This window comes from Acomys russatus, chromosome 6, assembly GCF_903995435.1.
Source record: "Acomys russatus chromosome 6, mAcoRus1.1, whole genome shotgun sequence".
Lineage (NCBI taxonomy): Eukaryota > Metazoa > Chordata > Mammalia > Rodentia > Muridae > Acomys > Acomys russatus.
In genome coordinates, this window is record NC_067142.1 from 39,239,342 (window position 1) to 39,256,294 (window position 16,953).

At 33.9% G+C, this 16,953-nt stretch overlaps 1 protein-coding gene across 2 annotated transcripts in view; it reads left to right on the forward strand.

The window, feature by feature from the left end:
* Kcnt2 (potassium sodium-activated channel subfamily T member 2) overlaps positions 1-16,953 on the forward strand; it is a 328,896-nt gene that overhangs the window by 255,957 nt on the left and 55,986 nt on the right. Inside the window, exons 17-20 of one of the 2 annotated variants that reach the window (XM_051147516.1) lie at positions 1,072-1,285; positions 4,092-4,197; positions 7,969-8,141; positions 15,436-15,507. In XM_051147516.1, the coding sequence (XP_051003473.1) occupies positions 1,072-1,285; positions 4,092-4,197; positions 7,969-8,141; positions 15,436-15,507 (565 nt within the window). The remainder of the gene's footprint in view (positions 1-1,071; positions 1,286-4,091; positions 4,198-7,968; positions 8,142-15,435; positions 15,508-16,953) is intronic. The other variant, XM_051147517.1, reaches the window with a different exon arrangement.

Sequence of the window (16,953 nt, forward strand, 5' to 3'; positions counted from 1 at the left end):
AAATGGAGCATCCATGCATCCATGGTTCTGTCAATGTGTTGCCTGAGTTAGGAAGGAAAACAACTAGGTATTTGGAAGTGATGCACAGTCAGATATATTGAAAAGGAGGCTATTTAAATATCTCTTTGAAAGTGAGAAAGGATTTAACATACAATATTGGAATCATTTTACATGAGGGGAGATGTTTGTATTATCTTCTAAATGAAAATAAGAGAGGAAGAGTTTGATAAGTGTGTGCCTAGGGCATGTCTCAGTTTGCTTTTGATGAGACTTGAAAAGACTCTGACATGCCATATTTCCTTTTTGCTCTGAAGCACAAGGAGACTGCATCATCATCTATAGGAATAAAAAATGTGGTAGATGTGCACTGGGGTGTACAACTTTAAGATAACAGCATGCCAGATAAATTGATGTTGCATCAATACATTTTATAAAATTTACACCCCTTCTCCTACTAATTTTTTCATTCCTTCTAGGAAACCTCCCTCATTTCCTGATGGGACAGATTTGCCCTGTGATTTCTTCTCTACTAACTGCCATTATTGTCTTTGCTCATACACTGAAATGACAGAGTTCTGAGCCTCACATAAGTAATTTCCCTCATACCACACCTCCTACGCTCTTGGCTGCTTCTTACATCACCACACTTGGATCCAAGATTCCATCATTTGAAACTTCATCTATAATAAATAATTTTTAATCAAGGTCTCATTGGGTAATTTGACTAGCTTGAAACCTACTGCATAGATTGGGCAGCCCTTGAAATCATATAGATTAACTGGCCTCTGTCTGTTGAGTGCTGAGATTAAAAGTGTTTGCCACTGTGCCTGACTGATCCCATATATAAATTGTGATACACATTTGTCCAGTGAAATATTTGCCAAAAATTGCATTGAGAATTCAAGAGATATTAGAGAAATGAACACACACACACACACACACACACACACACACACACACACACACACACCTTAATGATGTATTACAGTTCAATAAATTTCACCATCAAATGATCATTATGTCTCAGGTAATCAAAATGTGCTAATGGATTTTCTTGTGTTGTTGTGTTAGGTACTGTGGCTATAGACTTGCAAGACACAAGCTGTAGAGCATCAAGTGGCCCTACCCTGGCTCTTCCTACAGAGGGAGGGAAAGAATTAAGAAGACCTAGCATTGCACCTGTTTTAGAGGTTGCAGATACATCATCAATTCAAACATGTGATCTTTTAAGTGACCAATCAGAAGATGAAACTACACCAGATGAAGAAACGTCTTCAAATTTAGAGTAGGTTTGATTTTCTAATTTGCTTTTTGCCCACATTTTTATTTTAAGTTTTTGAGACTATCCTACATGGATACTAACTATATTCACATCATTGCCATCACACTCCAACTAGTCCCGTGAATGTATGACTCCCTCTCAAAGTCATAATCTCTTTGTCAATAATTATTTTTCATATGTAAACATGTATATATAAGACATCCTGATGTGTCTATGTGGTGTTGCTTGTATAAGCATGTGTTTATGACTTTCCACTTGGGATTGGATAACCTATCAGGTGGCTCACACTTGATAAGACTCATTCTCACAACAATACTTGTTTATAGTTTTTCCCTCAGGGATGGAGCTTAAGTATTCCAGAACCTTACAATTATGGAAAAGGATAACATTTTTCCTTCTAGATAACCTAGAATAATACTCCATAGTTCTACTGAAACATTCTTCTTTTATTAAGCACTTTTAAAAACACAGGGTATTATAAAAAAATCAATTTTCTGCCTTCAGCATATACTTCCACTCCCACTTTTTCTAATTTATATTTTATATGTAAAGAAAAAAATTAAATACATTTTCAAAGTTGTATTTCATTATACTACACTGCTACCTTTAATTTATTTTTTAACATTTTTTGGGGGGTTTCCATTACTCATTTTACTCATTGTTGTGACAAAATCTAAAACAACCTAAAGACAGAAGAATTTATTTTGCGTCACAGTTTGAGAGTATGTTTGATCATGGCAGGGAAGGTGTAAGGTAGCTGGTCACATTGTACACTCAGAAGGCAGAGATGTGGTCGAATGTTGGTACCCAACTGACTTTCTCCTTTTGTTAAGTCTAGGATCCCAACCCCTAAGATGATACTACCCATATTTATGGTGGGTCTTTCCATATCAGTTAGACTTATTTGAAAGTATCTTCACCTAGAAATATATTTTGTAAGTGATTGTAAAGCCTGTCAGGTTGACAAGCAAGGCTAACATTCATGAAGTTCAACATTTTATCCAATGATATATTCAGATTTCTCCACAAAGTGTTTTTGCATTTCAAGCTTTAGCATCCCTTTGTATTTGGAAGCTAGCAATAGTTCAAACTTACACATGAAAGACATATTTTTCTTTACTAAGTTGCTATTCTCTTATAGTACCTACCAGTGTAGGAGTCATCACATTTAAGCCTATCATAGATGCTTATATATGTCATCCTCCACATAATGTTGCCATAAGAAAGCTGAAAGAACAGTAGCCTACAATACTGACCTTGCTGTCTCAAAGATTTCCTTGGCATCCCAGTTTGATCTTATAATACTTGTCTACAAATAAACAATCTGACCACAGTTTCTCTTTTTGTGTGACTCATGTATGACTGCCACCTCATTGTGTATATATATATATATATAATGGAAATGATGTAGAAAAGTGTTCCTACTACATTTTGTGTTGAACAACCAATGCCATTTAGACATTACAAATGTTTCTGGGTATAATGGTGTCAGAACAGTCATCGCTATTCATGTCTCTCAGTAATATTTATATAAATTCATACAATGCCTTATTAAACTGAAACTGAGCTGTCACTGAAATGCAGAAAAATCCCTTTAAACCCCTGCATGATTTTTTTGTTTCATAAAATGTCAATGTACTTGTAGACAAAAATCTTGTCTCAAATTGTTCTGTGGTCCAAATCCTCAAATGTGTTTGTAGAATACAGGATGGGAACACCGCCAGCAGACTGGGCAACCTTCCCTGCAGGAAAAAATCCTGATAGGAAATGATGTTTTCAAGTGTGAATGAAATTCTTTTTTCAGATTTCTAAAACATGGGGAGGTAGAAGGAAATTTTCACCAGAAAAAGCAAAGTGTTGTTAAAGTAGAGGTGATGGCTGTCAGCTTGTAAATTTATAAAATGTGCTCAATTTCACCTCCCAACCTAATGCCTAGAGAACAGTTTCAACAAGGTCTTCACTTCATGGTGGCACAGGAAAAGTTACTGAAAATCAAGAGCTTCCCTTTTGGATTAGAAGAAATTTCCTTTGAGTAATTTCTTTTTGTTGGCTAATTAACATTTATGCATCTGCCTTTTAGAAGCTCCATGTTCCAAACTGATGTAGCCAAAATGTGCAGGTGTCTGTTTTTAAAAGTCAGTAAACATTCTAAGTGTCTTTGATAATATTTAAGAGCAATTGCAGGAAAAAACCTGCCTCTGGATAATTAACTTGCTTGTTCCCCTTTAGTTTTGTGTGCATGGCTAATGAATATTGATACAGCCAAACATTATACAGTCTTTTTTAGATACACTTTGTATACTATAAATATAATATATAAATATATAAAGTATATATATATATAAAGTATACTATTACTATTTGTTATGGGTACATGTTTATGTCTTCATGGATGAGGATTGGGAAACATTTTCTAGAAAGAAACAACTAAGACATATTCATGGCTCTTACTGCAGTTACTCATTTCTCTAGCTGAATCAAACACAAATGCCCCTTACCCAGTTCAACATGACCATGAATGCTTGTGCTCCACTGATGCTAAAATCATGGATGGAGGATTCTAACTTCATAGGATTTTCACATGACAGGAAACATTTCTACAACCACTTAGAAATATAGTTCTCAAAATATTATAATGAGTCATATTTAATCATAATTTGCCTCACATTTCCTAAACTGTCATTTTAATAATATGACGGAAGCATAGATTTAGCAATTCTAATTCAATCACGCAGTAGATCTGGGTCATAGCTGAGGGTTCCAGATTTTAAGGACTACTCCAGGGTTAACATCTCTTACTGCTTTTCAGGTACGCCAAAGGCTACCCTCCTTACTCTCCATACATAGGAAGTTCACCTACATTTTGTCACCTACTACAAGAAAAAGTGCCCTTTTGCTGCTTAAGATTAGACAAGGTAACGTTTTCCTGTTGATGTTATTTTCTCAAATAATAAAAGTATATCAAAGCTATGGCACATATTTAAATAATTTTATATTCTTTAACTATAATTCATATAAGCTTGAATAAATAAAGTGGTCTGTTTTGCTTTTCCTCCTCACTAAAAATCACAAAAATGATTCATCTTTCTATTTAATTAGTGATTCAGTCATTATGCTTTTAAAAGGGAAGACAGAGACGTAAAACTCTTAAACCACTTTTTTGTTATTAGTTAATTACCAATTGTGTTTGGTAGCATATTAACTCTGTGTTTTAATAATTAATCTCTACTAAAGGAAATAAGGGCATTTATGACTGGACTAAAACTGACCTAAGTGCCTTGCCTCATTTCTCCTTCCCACATGTTTTGTTTAGTTCTCTCTTTCTGCCTTAATGCCTTCAGGAATTGGCTCAGAACAGACCAGTCTGAGAATGTGAACCTTTTTTTTTTTTTTTTTTTTTGTCTTTTCTTTGATTTTTATCCATATGAAGAATAAGAAAACATGTTAAAATGGAACTTAACACACCCTGACGTGACTCAAGTGTGCCTGGCATTTCTTCATTTACTCGTTGTTGGGGTTAAAACTATAATGGCATCGCCCTCTCATGTCCTGTGCAACTTGAGAAAATCTCAGAGTTCAATTTGCTTATCTGTAAAATGAACATGATTTTAATGCTATGAGTTTCATAGTGTTCTTAGAAGGGTTATGTTAGTCAGTATATTTAACTTAAGGTACTTGATTCCTGAGTCTGGTTTCCATTCATTTTGCTGATATTCTTGAGGTTTTCTTTGTTACAAATCATGTCTGCTGTTGCTCTTGAAGAAGACTGAAAGAATGTTAGTAAGCTCCCAGCTTTACCTATCTGAAGTTGGACTGTCCTTCTTTCTCTTTTTCAAGTACTCCATGTTGTTTCATTGGCATCTGAAATTCTATTTTTCAAGGCCTTATTTTGACACCTTGTTTTAAACTTTGAGTGTTGATGCATTCCATATTTCTGGTCAGCTTTTCTCTGTTGCTTAATTAATACATGTTAAGTTTCAGTGTTATTCTCCTGCATTGATTCCTTCTACAGCTACATTTTATTAAGCCATGTTCTTTTATTTTCATTTATAGTACTTTAGATGTTATTGTTAGCATAAGATGTAATTTAGGAACTGTGATGCCTGGACTCATTTCTAAAGTACTCCTTTTTTTTTTTTAAACATACAGTTTTTGAGGTAGTAGGGGAGTTATCAGGAAACCAAGAGAATCAAACTGAATTATCTCTAAGCAACTGATCCAGTTGTCACTGTAAGGCTCAGCTCTCAGAGGGATGGATTAGTTGGAAAATTGAGGACTTTTAAAAGCAGTTCAGTAACAGCTTTTTGCTGCATTAATAAAGAAAAGTTATGCAGTTTTATTGATTCATGGCTATAAAAGAGATTATTGGTTATTCTAGTAACATTAGGCTGGTATGACAGAGTCTATTCTGAAAATGGACGTTTACTTTGGATTATGAGATGGCATCAACTGGTCCACTGTGTTGGTGAAGTGTGTGGATTGGGATGGCAGTATTGTTCTATCCCAATGCCAGCTGACTGTTCTGGACAGTTTCTTCAACACTGCTTTCCCATTGTCTCCCTGGGGTTTCTTAATACCTGTGTCTCTTCCTTGTCTTCATAAACCATATAGTTATCTTACCTTGTGATATTTCACACATATAAAGCTTCTATTTGCTCTAAACAGTAGCCCATCCGCATACTCCAACTCCTTTCTTAGTGCCCTTCTTTCTTTCTTTAGGCTGTATGTGGCTGTAGACTCTAAATATCAGAACTAAAATATCTCCACCCAGATTCCAATGAATACTTTTGCACCCATTCCTTTCTGTTCTCCTCTTTTAGATATTTTTTTTCTACTTTTCTGTATCATTTTCCTACTGACTCATTTTCAGCTTTTGGAATTTCTGTAAATTGGATTCAGTGGTTGAAATTGTTTTCCCTTGGACTCCTTTTACCTTCATTCTTCAAAGACAGTGTCCTTGGTTTCCAATTCCACATAATTTCTTTCATCAGTGCCTTCTGGTTACTATAAATATCCATCATTATTCTTGTTATTTGTATAAGCTCTTTATGTATGGCTGGTTAGGGCCCTGTAGTCCTGGCTGCTCCATGCTTTCATAATAATGTAAATGACTATGCAATTATGTTTATTCAGGATTAGAATCCACTGACTTTTCTGAGGCTTTGTGGCTTGGTCACATCTAGAAAATCCTCAATTGATATTTATTTGATTAAGGTTCCTTTCTGATTGTGATTTTTTTTAACCTCTTTTGCATTTGGGGTAATATTTTAAATCTCTGTTCTGCAATTGATCCCTTTAGCTGCATTATATACGTTATTTTAATTACTATTTTTAATATTGGAAATTAAGCTTTGGTGTTTCAGACACACTCAGAAAGTGCTATACCACTGACCTGTATCTTCAGCCCTGAACTAACTCTTGGATTATATTGGTCAATCTGAGAGTATATATAGGAATGAATGTATGTTTAAACAACTGCCTTGGATATTAAATAGAATTTTGATCACTCTTTATGTGCACCCTCTTGTTTCTTTAAACATATTGAGCATTATTTTCTGAATCTAGTAATAGCAAAATCTGTATTCTTTCTAGGTCTAATTGTTTTTTTATTTTATCATTTTTATTATCACTCTGTGCTTCATTACACCAATGAAGAAATAATTTTATTAAGGAATAATGGCATAGGGTGTTTCATAGGTAATCAACACACAGAGAACTAACGAAAATCCACTGAGCTAAATAAAAAGAAGTCCGGGTAGACTCATATAATGGTGAAGAAAAAACTACTGTGGCCATTAGGCATGCAGATAATTTAGCTTGAAAACTGTCTTGATTTAGTAATGTTAATGAATATTCTGAGTCTAACCTCTCAGAAGTAGCAATAATCTTGTTTTCATGCTAGCTCTAGGATGAGTTCTGATCAAGTGCTGTGCTTTCTTCCTTGTGTAGTGCTTTTTACACTTTAACCCTGCTATATGCTTAAGCAACTCAGTTTTATCCTTTTTCTTTTGTTTTTCTGTTTTATTTTCTTTTTTATACATCATTTTAGGTACCTACAACGGGGAATATCCAATAGATTAAAAAAAAAAAAAAACCTATTTGTTCACTTTACATGCTGGTCATAGCACCGTTTCCCCTCTCCTTCCAGTCCCACCTTTCTTTCCCCCTCCCACTTCCTCTACTCCAAAGAAAAGGAGACCCCCCACCCACCCACCCCAGCTCATCAAGTCATATCAGGACTGAGTTTGTCCTCTTCCCCTATGTCCTTGCAAGGCATTCATTCCTGTCAGGGGAAGTGATTGAAAAGCAGGCAACAGAGTCCATGTCAGCAATAGCCCCTACTCCTTAATAATAACTCCAGTATGTTTTGGAAATGGAAATCACATGTCTGTGCTATAACAAAATAGATACTGAGTGGCTATACAGCACTAGCTTTTAACCGGCAGTGTTACCAGTACACACATATTCCTCTTACACTATCAGGTTGTGCACTTACCACTCCTGTTTCTTAGTATTCGTCACACTTTTCTCTCTTACATCATGTTGGAGAACTGGGCAAACAGAAATGTTCCAATCTGTTAGAATACCCTTTAGATAAAATTTACATAACCATATATCCTAAATTTTGTCAATAAATTTTAGTCAAGCATATAAATGTCATTTCTTTGTGTAATTTTTCTCTCTAGAGTTGCCAGCATAACTACTATGAGGATGCAAAAGCCTATGGATTCAAAAACAAACTAATTATAGTTGCAGCTGAAACAGCTGGAAATGGATTATATAATTTTATTGTACCTCTCAGGGCATATTATAGACCAAAGAAAGAATTAAATCCCATAGTTCTGCTATTGGATAACCCGTAAGTATATTTTAAGTTACACAAATAGACAGAACTTTTAATTATACTGTACATTAAATAGTTTACTGAAATTTACTGATACTGCTTTAACTCAGATACACTATGGTGCACAGTTTATTGGGAGAAGAGTCTGTTATACTATGCAAAACATTGTTGATTGTGTTCTTGTTTAATCAATACTACTTAAATGTCATTGGAGACTTTTACATGAGATTAATATGCAAATGGTCACCTACTCATAGGACCAGTTGAAAAGAGCCATTGAAATACCTATTGCAAATTTCAATTTGATTAACAAGCCTTGAAGACACCTGCCAAAACTCATTAATTTTGTTCTTTAGCCATTTATTATAAGAGAAGATTTATTGATCTGCCTTACTATGTTATACTATGGAATGTCACTGTGTGTTTACTTATTCCAATGTTCATATAGCATAAAAGTGTTATGTTGAATCACATGCTATGTCTGCAAATTTTTAGGTTGACTTGCCTAGCTAACTATGACTACTTAATCATTTTGAAAGTGCTGCAGAGGAATACATAGCCCCCCTAATAAAATGTTCCATTTTATCTTAAAGATGCAGTGCCCTTTACTATAACTGTGAATAAACTGGTTGTAATGAGGGCAGTATTAGAAGAAGCTAAAGCATATGAAAACAAACCTCAGTAGTATGACAGTCATTGTGTAGGACTGCCATAACAATAGAGGGAGGGATTATCAAGCTCCTCCTAGCTCCTTTCAATACACTGAATCTCCTCTGTGGGAAAACTGCAGCATAGGTAAATTGGTACTACAGATACTAATTAACTAAGCCAAATGCTCAGTTTGGCCTGTGTGTCATTACTGCAAACAGAGGTTAAGAAAGGCATTTTTCAGAGTGTCATAAAGTATCCCCGTTGTGAATGATGAGATCAAACTGACACCAATAAAGCCTCCAGTTACAGAAATAAAGATGGAAGAAGCTTGACTGTGTTTAGAGTATCCTCTGGCTGTACTCAGGCCAGAGTGACCTGTCCTCTTCCTCACATTATGTCAATAGTTGAGGTCCTGATTCATAACTCTACCTAAACCTCTGCTTATAAAACAGAGGTATACTTCTCATTTTCAGTCTTTAGTCTTGTAATCTTAACTCAGTCATGTCTTGTCATTTACCTCATTAGCCTATCAAACATGAACCAAGCCATCCTCTTCAGTTTGATATTGAGTAGCAGTAACTTAAATTTTTGATTCATAGAGGATCAGTTTGTTCATTGGACTTATGTATTCTTGTGATGCTTTATATAGTCTTAATTGCTGAATGTTATTAATTACACCAGACATATGAAAATGCCCCTTCTCTAGATTACTAACAGGCCACTATGTCTCTAAAAGTGTATACATGACTTTTCATCACTATCCTATATTAATGAAACCATAAAGATTAATTTAATACGTTAAAGTGTTCTTTTCATGGCTTATAATAGTACTGAGAGTCAAACAATCACCACAAGACACCATATTCAACATTTTAATTTAATTTTACATTTTGTATATTTATATTATATAGATATTATGACTGCAGAGAGGTGTACTCAAGAAGTTAACAATCTAAATTCGTACATTTAATTTAAACATTTGAATAAGCTTTCGTTGTGAATGGTGTGAAGCAGAGCTAAATACGCAATGACATCCAGGTAAAGTTACCATGGTCGTCTCTAGGATGGAGGGCAGCTAGGCAACAAGTAGTTCATTGTCTTTCCTCTGTGTTATCTTACCTAACTCACAGGTTTTGTTATAGATAAAGGACCAATATGTACAATTTACAATGAATTGTAAGGATAACAATCTAGCTTATCTTAATTTCCTATTGGAAATGTATCACCACTACCTATTGCTGATGATTTCCGCAATAAATGTCCACATGAGGCTGTTGGCTGGTGATTTCTGTTGAGTATAATATTATTAGGGTTAATATGGTTATATTACTTTCCATTATTAATTATATAGTATGATTGTTTAAATTAGTTACTAAATTACAAGGCCATGATTTAAAAAAAACCTTATTCTTCTTGTGTATGTCTCAAAAGTGACATCTAACATTTTTACTTGTCTGTATTTCCTTTGATGAAGAATGAGCAATTCAAAACTGAGTTCCAAAAATAATGTTCCTGGGAAATTATGTAATCCCTCTTTTGAAACAACAAAACACCTGTTGCTCTGAATTTACAGAGTATAATGATTTTTCTCCTTAAAATAGATTCAAGCTCTCAGAATTTCTAATCATATTCCTATATACTTTTAGAATTATTACTTAATTTTGAGAATTTGAACAAGTTTAAATATTCAGATATAGAGCTAATAATAAGTGAATAGCCATTAAGATAAATCAGTTAAAGAGGCAAATTAATTCCGTACAACAAAAACGGAAGCATCATAAATATGAAATATTACCGTCTAAAGTCAGTTTTTACTTTCAACACATAATATAATGAGCTAGATGTTCGGAATATTTCTAAATAGAAAGACTTGCACATTTCAATGGTAATCAAATGAAAGTCTGGCACACTGAAAATGTCCTTCCCATGGCCCATCAAACCAGCTTTGAATTTTCCACAGTTCATCAGAATGGTGTCAGTTCTGATTGATTTACAAGCTCTTCTCCTTTGTTTGTGGTGCTAGAATGATTTCAAATATTTTGATTATTGCCTCTACCTTAAAGGTCATCTTGCTGAAATTTAGCTGGAAGTCAAACTGGAATGTATTACCCAAAGTTAGACAAAGAATGGCCAGATCCACACTGGTGCAATTAGTTTTTACATTTATTATTTATTAAATCCATTGAACTCTTTGCAAATAGTACCTAAACATCTAAGCTTTTTTAAAAATGCTATATGATGAAGTAAGCCCCTTATCCTATAGAAATATACACTTTTGTTTCAGACAGAATTGAGATGAGATCTAAGCTTAACCTCTAGAGGTGCCTGAACCATATTTATTCTCATGGCCTCATTTCATTTTTATTTAAGTTGAAAATGGTAAGAAAATTTAAGTTATTCTTATACTTAGATAATATATGTAACAAAGCAGTGCAAGATCTGACATATGTGACAGCCTGGAAATGCTAGATTTTCTTCGCCTATTAAAAATTAACATTGTTACTATTTCCATTAAGTAAAGATCTTGTTTAAAAACTCAGTTGAGAAAGTCATATCACACTCTCCACTCAACTGGGGAGAATATTCTGACCATTGGCTAGATCTGGAAAGGGGTTTAAAGTTTACCTCCTGTATTGCCCTTGGCTGGTGCCTTAGTTTGAGCGGGACCCCTGGGCCCAAATCTGCCTATCATATTGTTCTACTTGTAGATTTCTAGGACCATCTGTATCCTTTTATTTTGCTATTCTCCCTCACATTTGACCATGTCCCCTGGAGGGGGAGACCGGGTGGCACTCAGAGGAAGGACAGCAAGTAGCCAAGAAGAGACTTGATACCCTATGAGAATATACAGGGGGACATAATCCCCCTCAGGAACAGTCATAGGGGAGGGGAATAATGGGAAAATGGGGGGGGGGAGGAATGGGAGGATACAAGGGATGGGATAAACATTGAGATGTAACAAGAATAAATTAATAAAAAAAAAAAACTCAGTTGATAAAAAAACAAAAAAAAATCAAAACAGAATCTGAAGATGTAGTTCAGTAGAAGAGTGCTTGCCTACTGTGTGAGACACCCTGCCTTAACTCTAGCTTTAAAAAAAGTATATGAGTGCAGTTTTTACCGGTGTGCATGTCTGTACAACACTTGCCTTACTGGTGCCTCCAAAGGAGAGAAGAAAGGGTTGGGTCCCCTGGAATTGGAGTTCATAGTGACTGCTGGGAAGAGTTCTCGCTTATGTGGGCTGCCCAGTCAGTGGGTGCTGGAAGTGCTGACAATAATCCAGGTCCCCAGCCAGAGCAGCTAGTGCTCTTAACGGCTTAGCCATCTCTCCAGTCCCTGACCAAAAAAATTAAAAGAATAAATAGACTACTCTAAGGTAGCTGTAAAATATTGATAAAGTAAGCTTTGCTCATAAAGGTATATTACTTTCATTTCTTGAAGTTGAAATCCAAATATTGTGCTTATTAGTTTAACTGTACAGAAAAGATGCTCTTGAAGTTTGCAACTTCATGAAACTTATGAACATTTTCACTGTCTGGCAATGTTGACTTACTTAGTATTTTAATGTATGGAAAATATTTTTGTGAGAGATTTATGAAGATATGAAAATTTATATTCACAGTCACTGTTTCTATTAGACTTTCCAGGTAAAGCTGCAATGAACAGATGTACTTGTTTTCTTCTACTTATTAACATTGTTTGTGTTGTTTATGTTTTGACATTTTATTTGATTTATAATTAGTTAATTTGTCTGTTTTGTTTGGCTTTGCTCTATGGATATATTCTGATGTGCATATATTTCCTTGACACATTTATTATTGCCTCTTAGATAAAAACTTGATATTTCATTATATATTAAAAAACCCACTTGGCTTGTACAAAAACATTTTTTATAAAAACATCTTTTGTTAAAAAAATCTTTTATATTTATTTTATATGATAAAACTTTTATGAAATTTATAAATGAATCACTTGATCCTTTTACCGTGATTCTTTACCATAATTTCTAATAGAATAATTAAGGTTCTCTATTTGACAGCCAGAAAAAAAATAAACACATTTTATTCTCTGTTCTATGTGTTTGCTTATTTTCTCTATAATAATGCTTCTTAATGTAAAGTTATGCTTGCCAGTTTACTGTCTCCCAATGAGTAAGAAAACCGGCTAATTATGTTAGTGAATTATTAATCAGCCTTGTGTCATGACTACTGTTGTCACCTCAGATAAGTGAATAGTTACAAAATATATGAATGTAAAGCGCTATATATGTATATATATATGTATGTATGTATGTATTTCTAGTTCTTTTAAACCATAGAGGAGTCTTTGGTTGCTCTATTTTATCAGGAGTGTGCATTTAAAGTTTAAGGGATTTGATTATTCCTTGAGACAGCTGAAATCTCATAAGGATGAATAGGTGCTAACCCTGTTTAAAAGCAAGTTCTATGAATTTGGGTGATTTCTTGCTCATTTTAAATATATGTTGTAAATACGTCATAACTAAAATTCGTGAGATTCCTTTAAAAAGTCTTCGCTTGTAACAGCTATAGTTTGTCATCTCTACCAATCATAATAGGAAAACGTCTCTAATGGTCTCATCTTGAATTTTGTCTCTCACATGACTGTGGCTATAGCATAAAGATGTATTTGCTTCAATGACCTGAGTACATTTTATTACTTAGAATTATTTAAGTCTCTTACTGAATTCAATGATTCAATTGCACAAGAGTTCAGAAAAGCATAGATTGGAGACCTAGTGAAAAAACAAGATAGTGTAAAGAAACTGGAATAATATAAACCCTAAAGGATAACCAGATTAAAATAGTTATCATTATATCCTATGTACATATCTAAAATTAATAATTAATAATTGTATCTTAGTGGCTTACACCTTTAATCCGAGGACTTGGGAGACAGAAGCATGAGGATCTCTTTGAGTTCAAGGCCAGCCTTGTCTGCCAAGAGAGTTCCAAGACAGCAAAGGCTACACAAAGAAACCATGCCTTGAAAAAGAAAACAAACAAACAAATAAAACTCCCCCCCCAAAAAAAAACCTCAGAAGTAACAGGGCTATAAATTTAAAATTAGCCCAAAATATACAAGAAAAAAGACTTTTCAGACTGAAAACACAGTGATCTTTCAGCACTTTTGATTCTTGCATCTTTACTCACACTGCTAAAATTAAAAAGCTTATCAAAAGCCATAAAAACATCGTCCTCATAATGTTTAGAAGAAACAAAATGTCTATAAACAGAACTTTAAAATCTCTTTCCTAAATCTTGCAAACACACATATTAGAATATTGATTTAAAGCTTTAAATATGGTTAAACATGGACAACAGTATTCATTCTATGGTTACTTGAAATCTTGATAAAACTGATGCCTAAAAAATCATCTAAAGGAATGTATACCAATGATATATGTAAAATGAACTATAAATGATTACAAAAAGTGATTATGAGTTATGAATTAAGTGATACAGGATTTTCAAAACAGGATCATGGTAGATTGATACAATGTAACCCTACTGGTCCATTCATTGTTACAGCTTGATACAATGTAATAGTATTGGTCCATTCACTATTACAAATAAATTCAACATCCGGAAAAATTTAGTCAAAATTTTAACAGTAACATCTTTTGGAAGCTTTTGTTTTTTAAATACATTACTGTATTGAACTCTTTTTTCTTTATACTTTAAAGATATTGGAAGGAAATAAATAGGGAGAAAACAGTTAGGAAAAGTATTGATCCAACTGGGGATCAAATCTGGGAAATTATAGTGGCTCAAATTACCTTGACCTGGAATTTCTCTCTTCTCTGTACTTGCCAAATTCCTACTCAACTGTCAACACAAAAAGTAAACATTACCTCTCTGTAAATTCTTCAATTCTATTTTATGGGTACAACTCTTTTTTAAATATCAAATAGTGCCTATTAAAGTTCATTGACTAATATTTGGGTCTACATATGCTGAGTGAATGCATGCATGAATTAAAATCTATAAAGGGGATGTAACTTATTAAGCGATTTTTAAGCAAGCTTGAAGACTATGGTTCTTTCCTTTCCTGTGCTTAGAAAGTACAGATTTAAGTTATCACAAATATTTGTTTAGTGATATACCTTGCATAAGTCAATAAAGGTAAATGTAAAATAGTGTCAATGTAACTTTGTGAAACACAATTTTTCCACATATATACAGACTATATAATTGGCATATTGAGATATGGAACATGATGCGAATATATACATTCCTGAGACAAAGCTATCTTGATACTCAAGCCTAATGATTACTCTTTAGAGTTATTTGTAGTGCTTGAGGACATCAGGGAAAATTAAAACAATTTGTTTTTCATGATCAAATTGTCTTCTGCATTAGGTAGTTGAACTAATCAATGAGCATTAAGTCCTAATTAAAAGTAATAGTTCATTATTTTTCAGACTTTCACCATAATGTTTCTGACTTATAATTCACAGTTCTTAGTATATTATGAGGTTCATAAGAAATGCAAACATATTCTTAAGCAATAGGGCAATGTTGGTTGTATCTTGTCTTTGTTTTTGGAAATTTAAACTAAATGAACTTGCTTCCCTTCCCTAGAAGTGCTGCCCCTGTTGTGACACTGTGTTTCATTTTGTAACCCATCTGCTACATAGGCCAGATATGCATTTTCTGGATGCAATCTGTTGGTTTCCAATGGTTTACTACATGGTGGGCTCTATTGACAAGTAGGTGACAATGTCTATGGCACATGACTAGTGTAGTGTCCTGTGGTCTGTCAAGTGCTGTGTCTTGTTCCTGCATGATGAGTGTACTTTGTCATGTTGTTATAGTAAATATGGTGACCCATGCATGCAGAGTACACGTCCCTGTGTTGTGTATCTCCTATAATAACTGCTTAGCAGTAATCCATTGCTAAATTGCAAAAGACTTTGCAACACGTCAAATTGGTTAGGTGCACACCATTCTCAAAGCTCTTTCTGTCTTATAGCTTTCACAAAGGCAGCATTTCTTGTAGTAATATTAGTGCTTAAGTCACATCAAACAGTACCTTAAAATGTCTGCACTGCAATGCAGCGACACCATTACCATAACTTCAAATGTAAATAGTAATAGTTTCTCCACAAGTTATTCAAGCACATTTCAGAATTTATAATTTTATTACTTGAAAATCGAAAGATTATATGATACATGCATTTATACAATGTATTAACATAAAATTTCAAATATACATAAATGCTTTTGTGACATCAATGATTAGAAAAATAATTTATCACCAGATTAATAGCATGAAATACTGTAAAATATTTGTGATGATCAAAAAGGAAACCTCAAGATTTAAATTTCTAAGGAAGAGATGAAAATGTATTTATTGATTGATTGATTGATTGATTATAGACTAACAAGTATTGAAGGTGGGTCACCATATCTATATGCATGTGTATTGTTAGAGAGGAAATTATATAGATTGTCCTTGTATCATTCTTGTTAGCTTAACATTGGAAATATTCATGAAAATAAAAGCCATTCAAATAAGAATACTTTCTAACACTTGAAAATTTCACATTTTAGTCCTTGGAAAAACTAAGTCAAAGAAAGGTTAAAAAAAAAAAAAAAAAAGCATCCCTGGTTAGAGCATCTTCAGGGTTTATGGTACTCAGATTGGTTTTTATTGGCTTCCATTGCCATCTTGTGGCTGAACAATGTAAAGCAACCGTCCTTTAAAAACCAAAGCTAGAGTACTAGAGTGTGTTAATTAGAAAAAAGCCTGAAGAACACAAGAATTCTACATGTTTCACTATAGCAGGAGATAATTTAAGGATCAAATCAAGAGATGCACCTGATAGCAGATAGCTTCCAGAGACTCAGAACAAGTTCTTTTAGTGAAATGTTTGTCCAGCCTTAACTTCAGTTTTGCAAAATTACTTTTGCTTTGATTCAATGAATGTTACTTCTTACAAGTATATGTTTCCCTCTGCCTATAAATTATAGTACAGAATTACTATAGAGAGAGGGTTTAAAGGCTGAAATACAAGGAAATTACTTTAAATCCCTAGGGGGCTAGAAGCAAGATGACTTAGTCAGCATCTTATTCTCCACAAGGAACCATATCACCTTCTTTTTACATGTAACTTTTTTCTGTGTTACTATGGCTTAAACAAAAAAGTTGCACA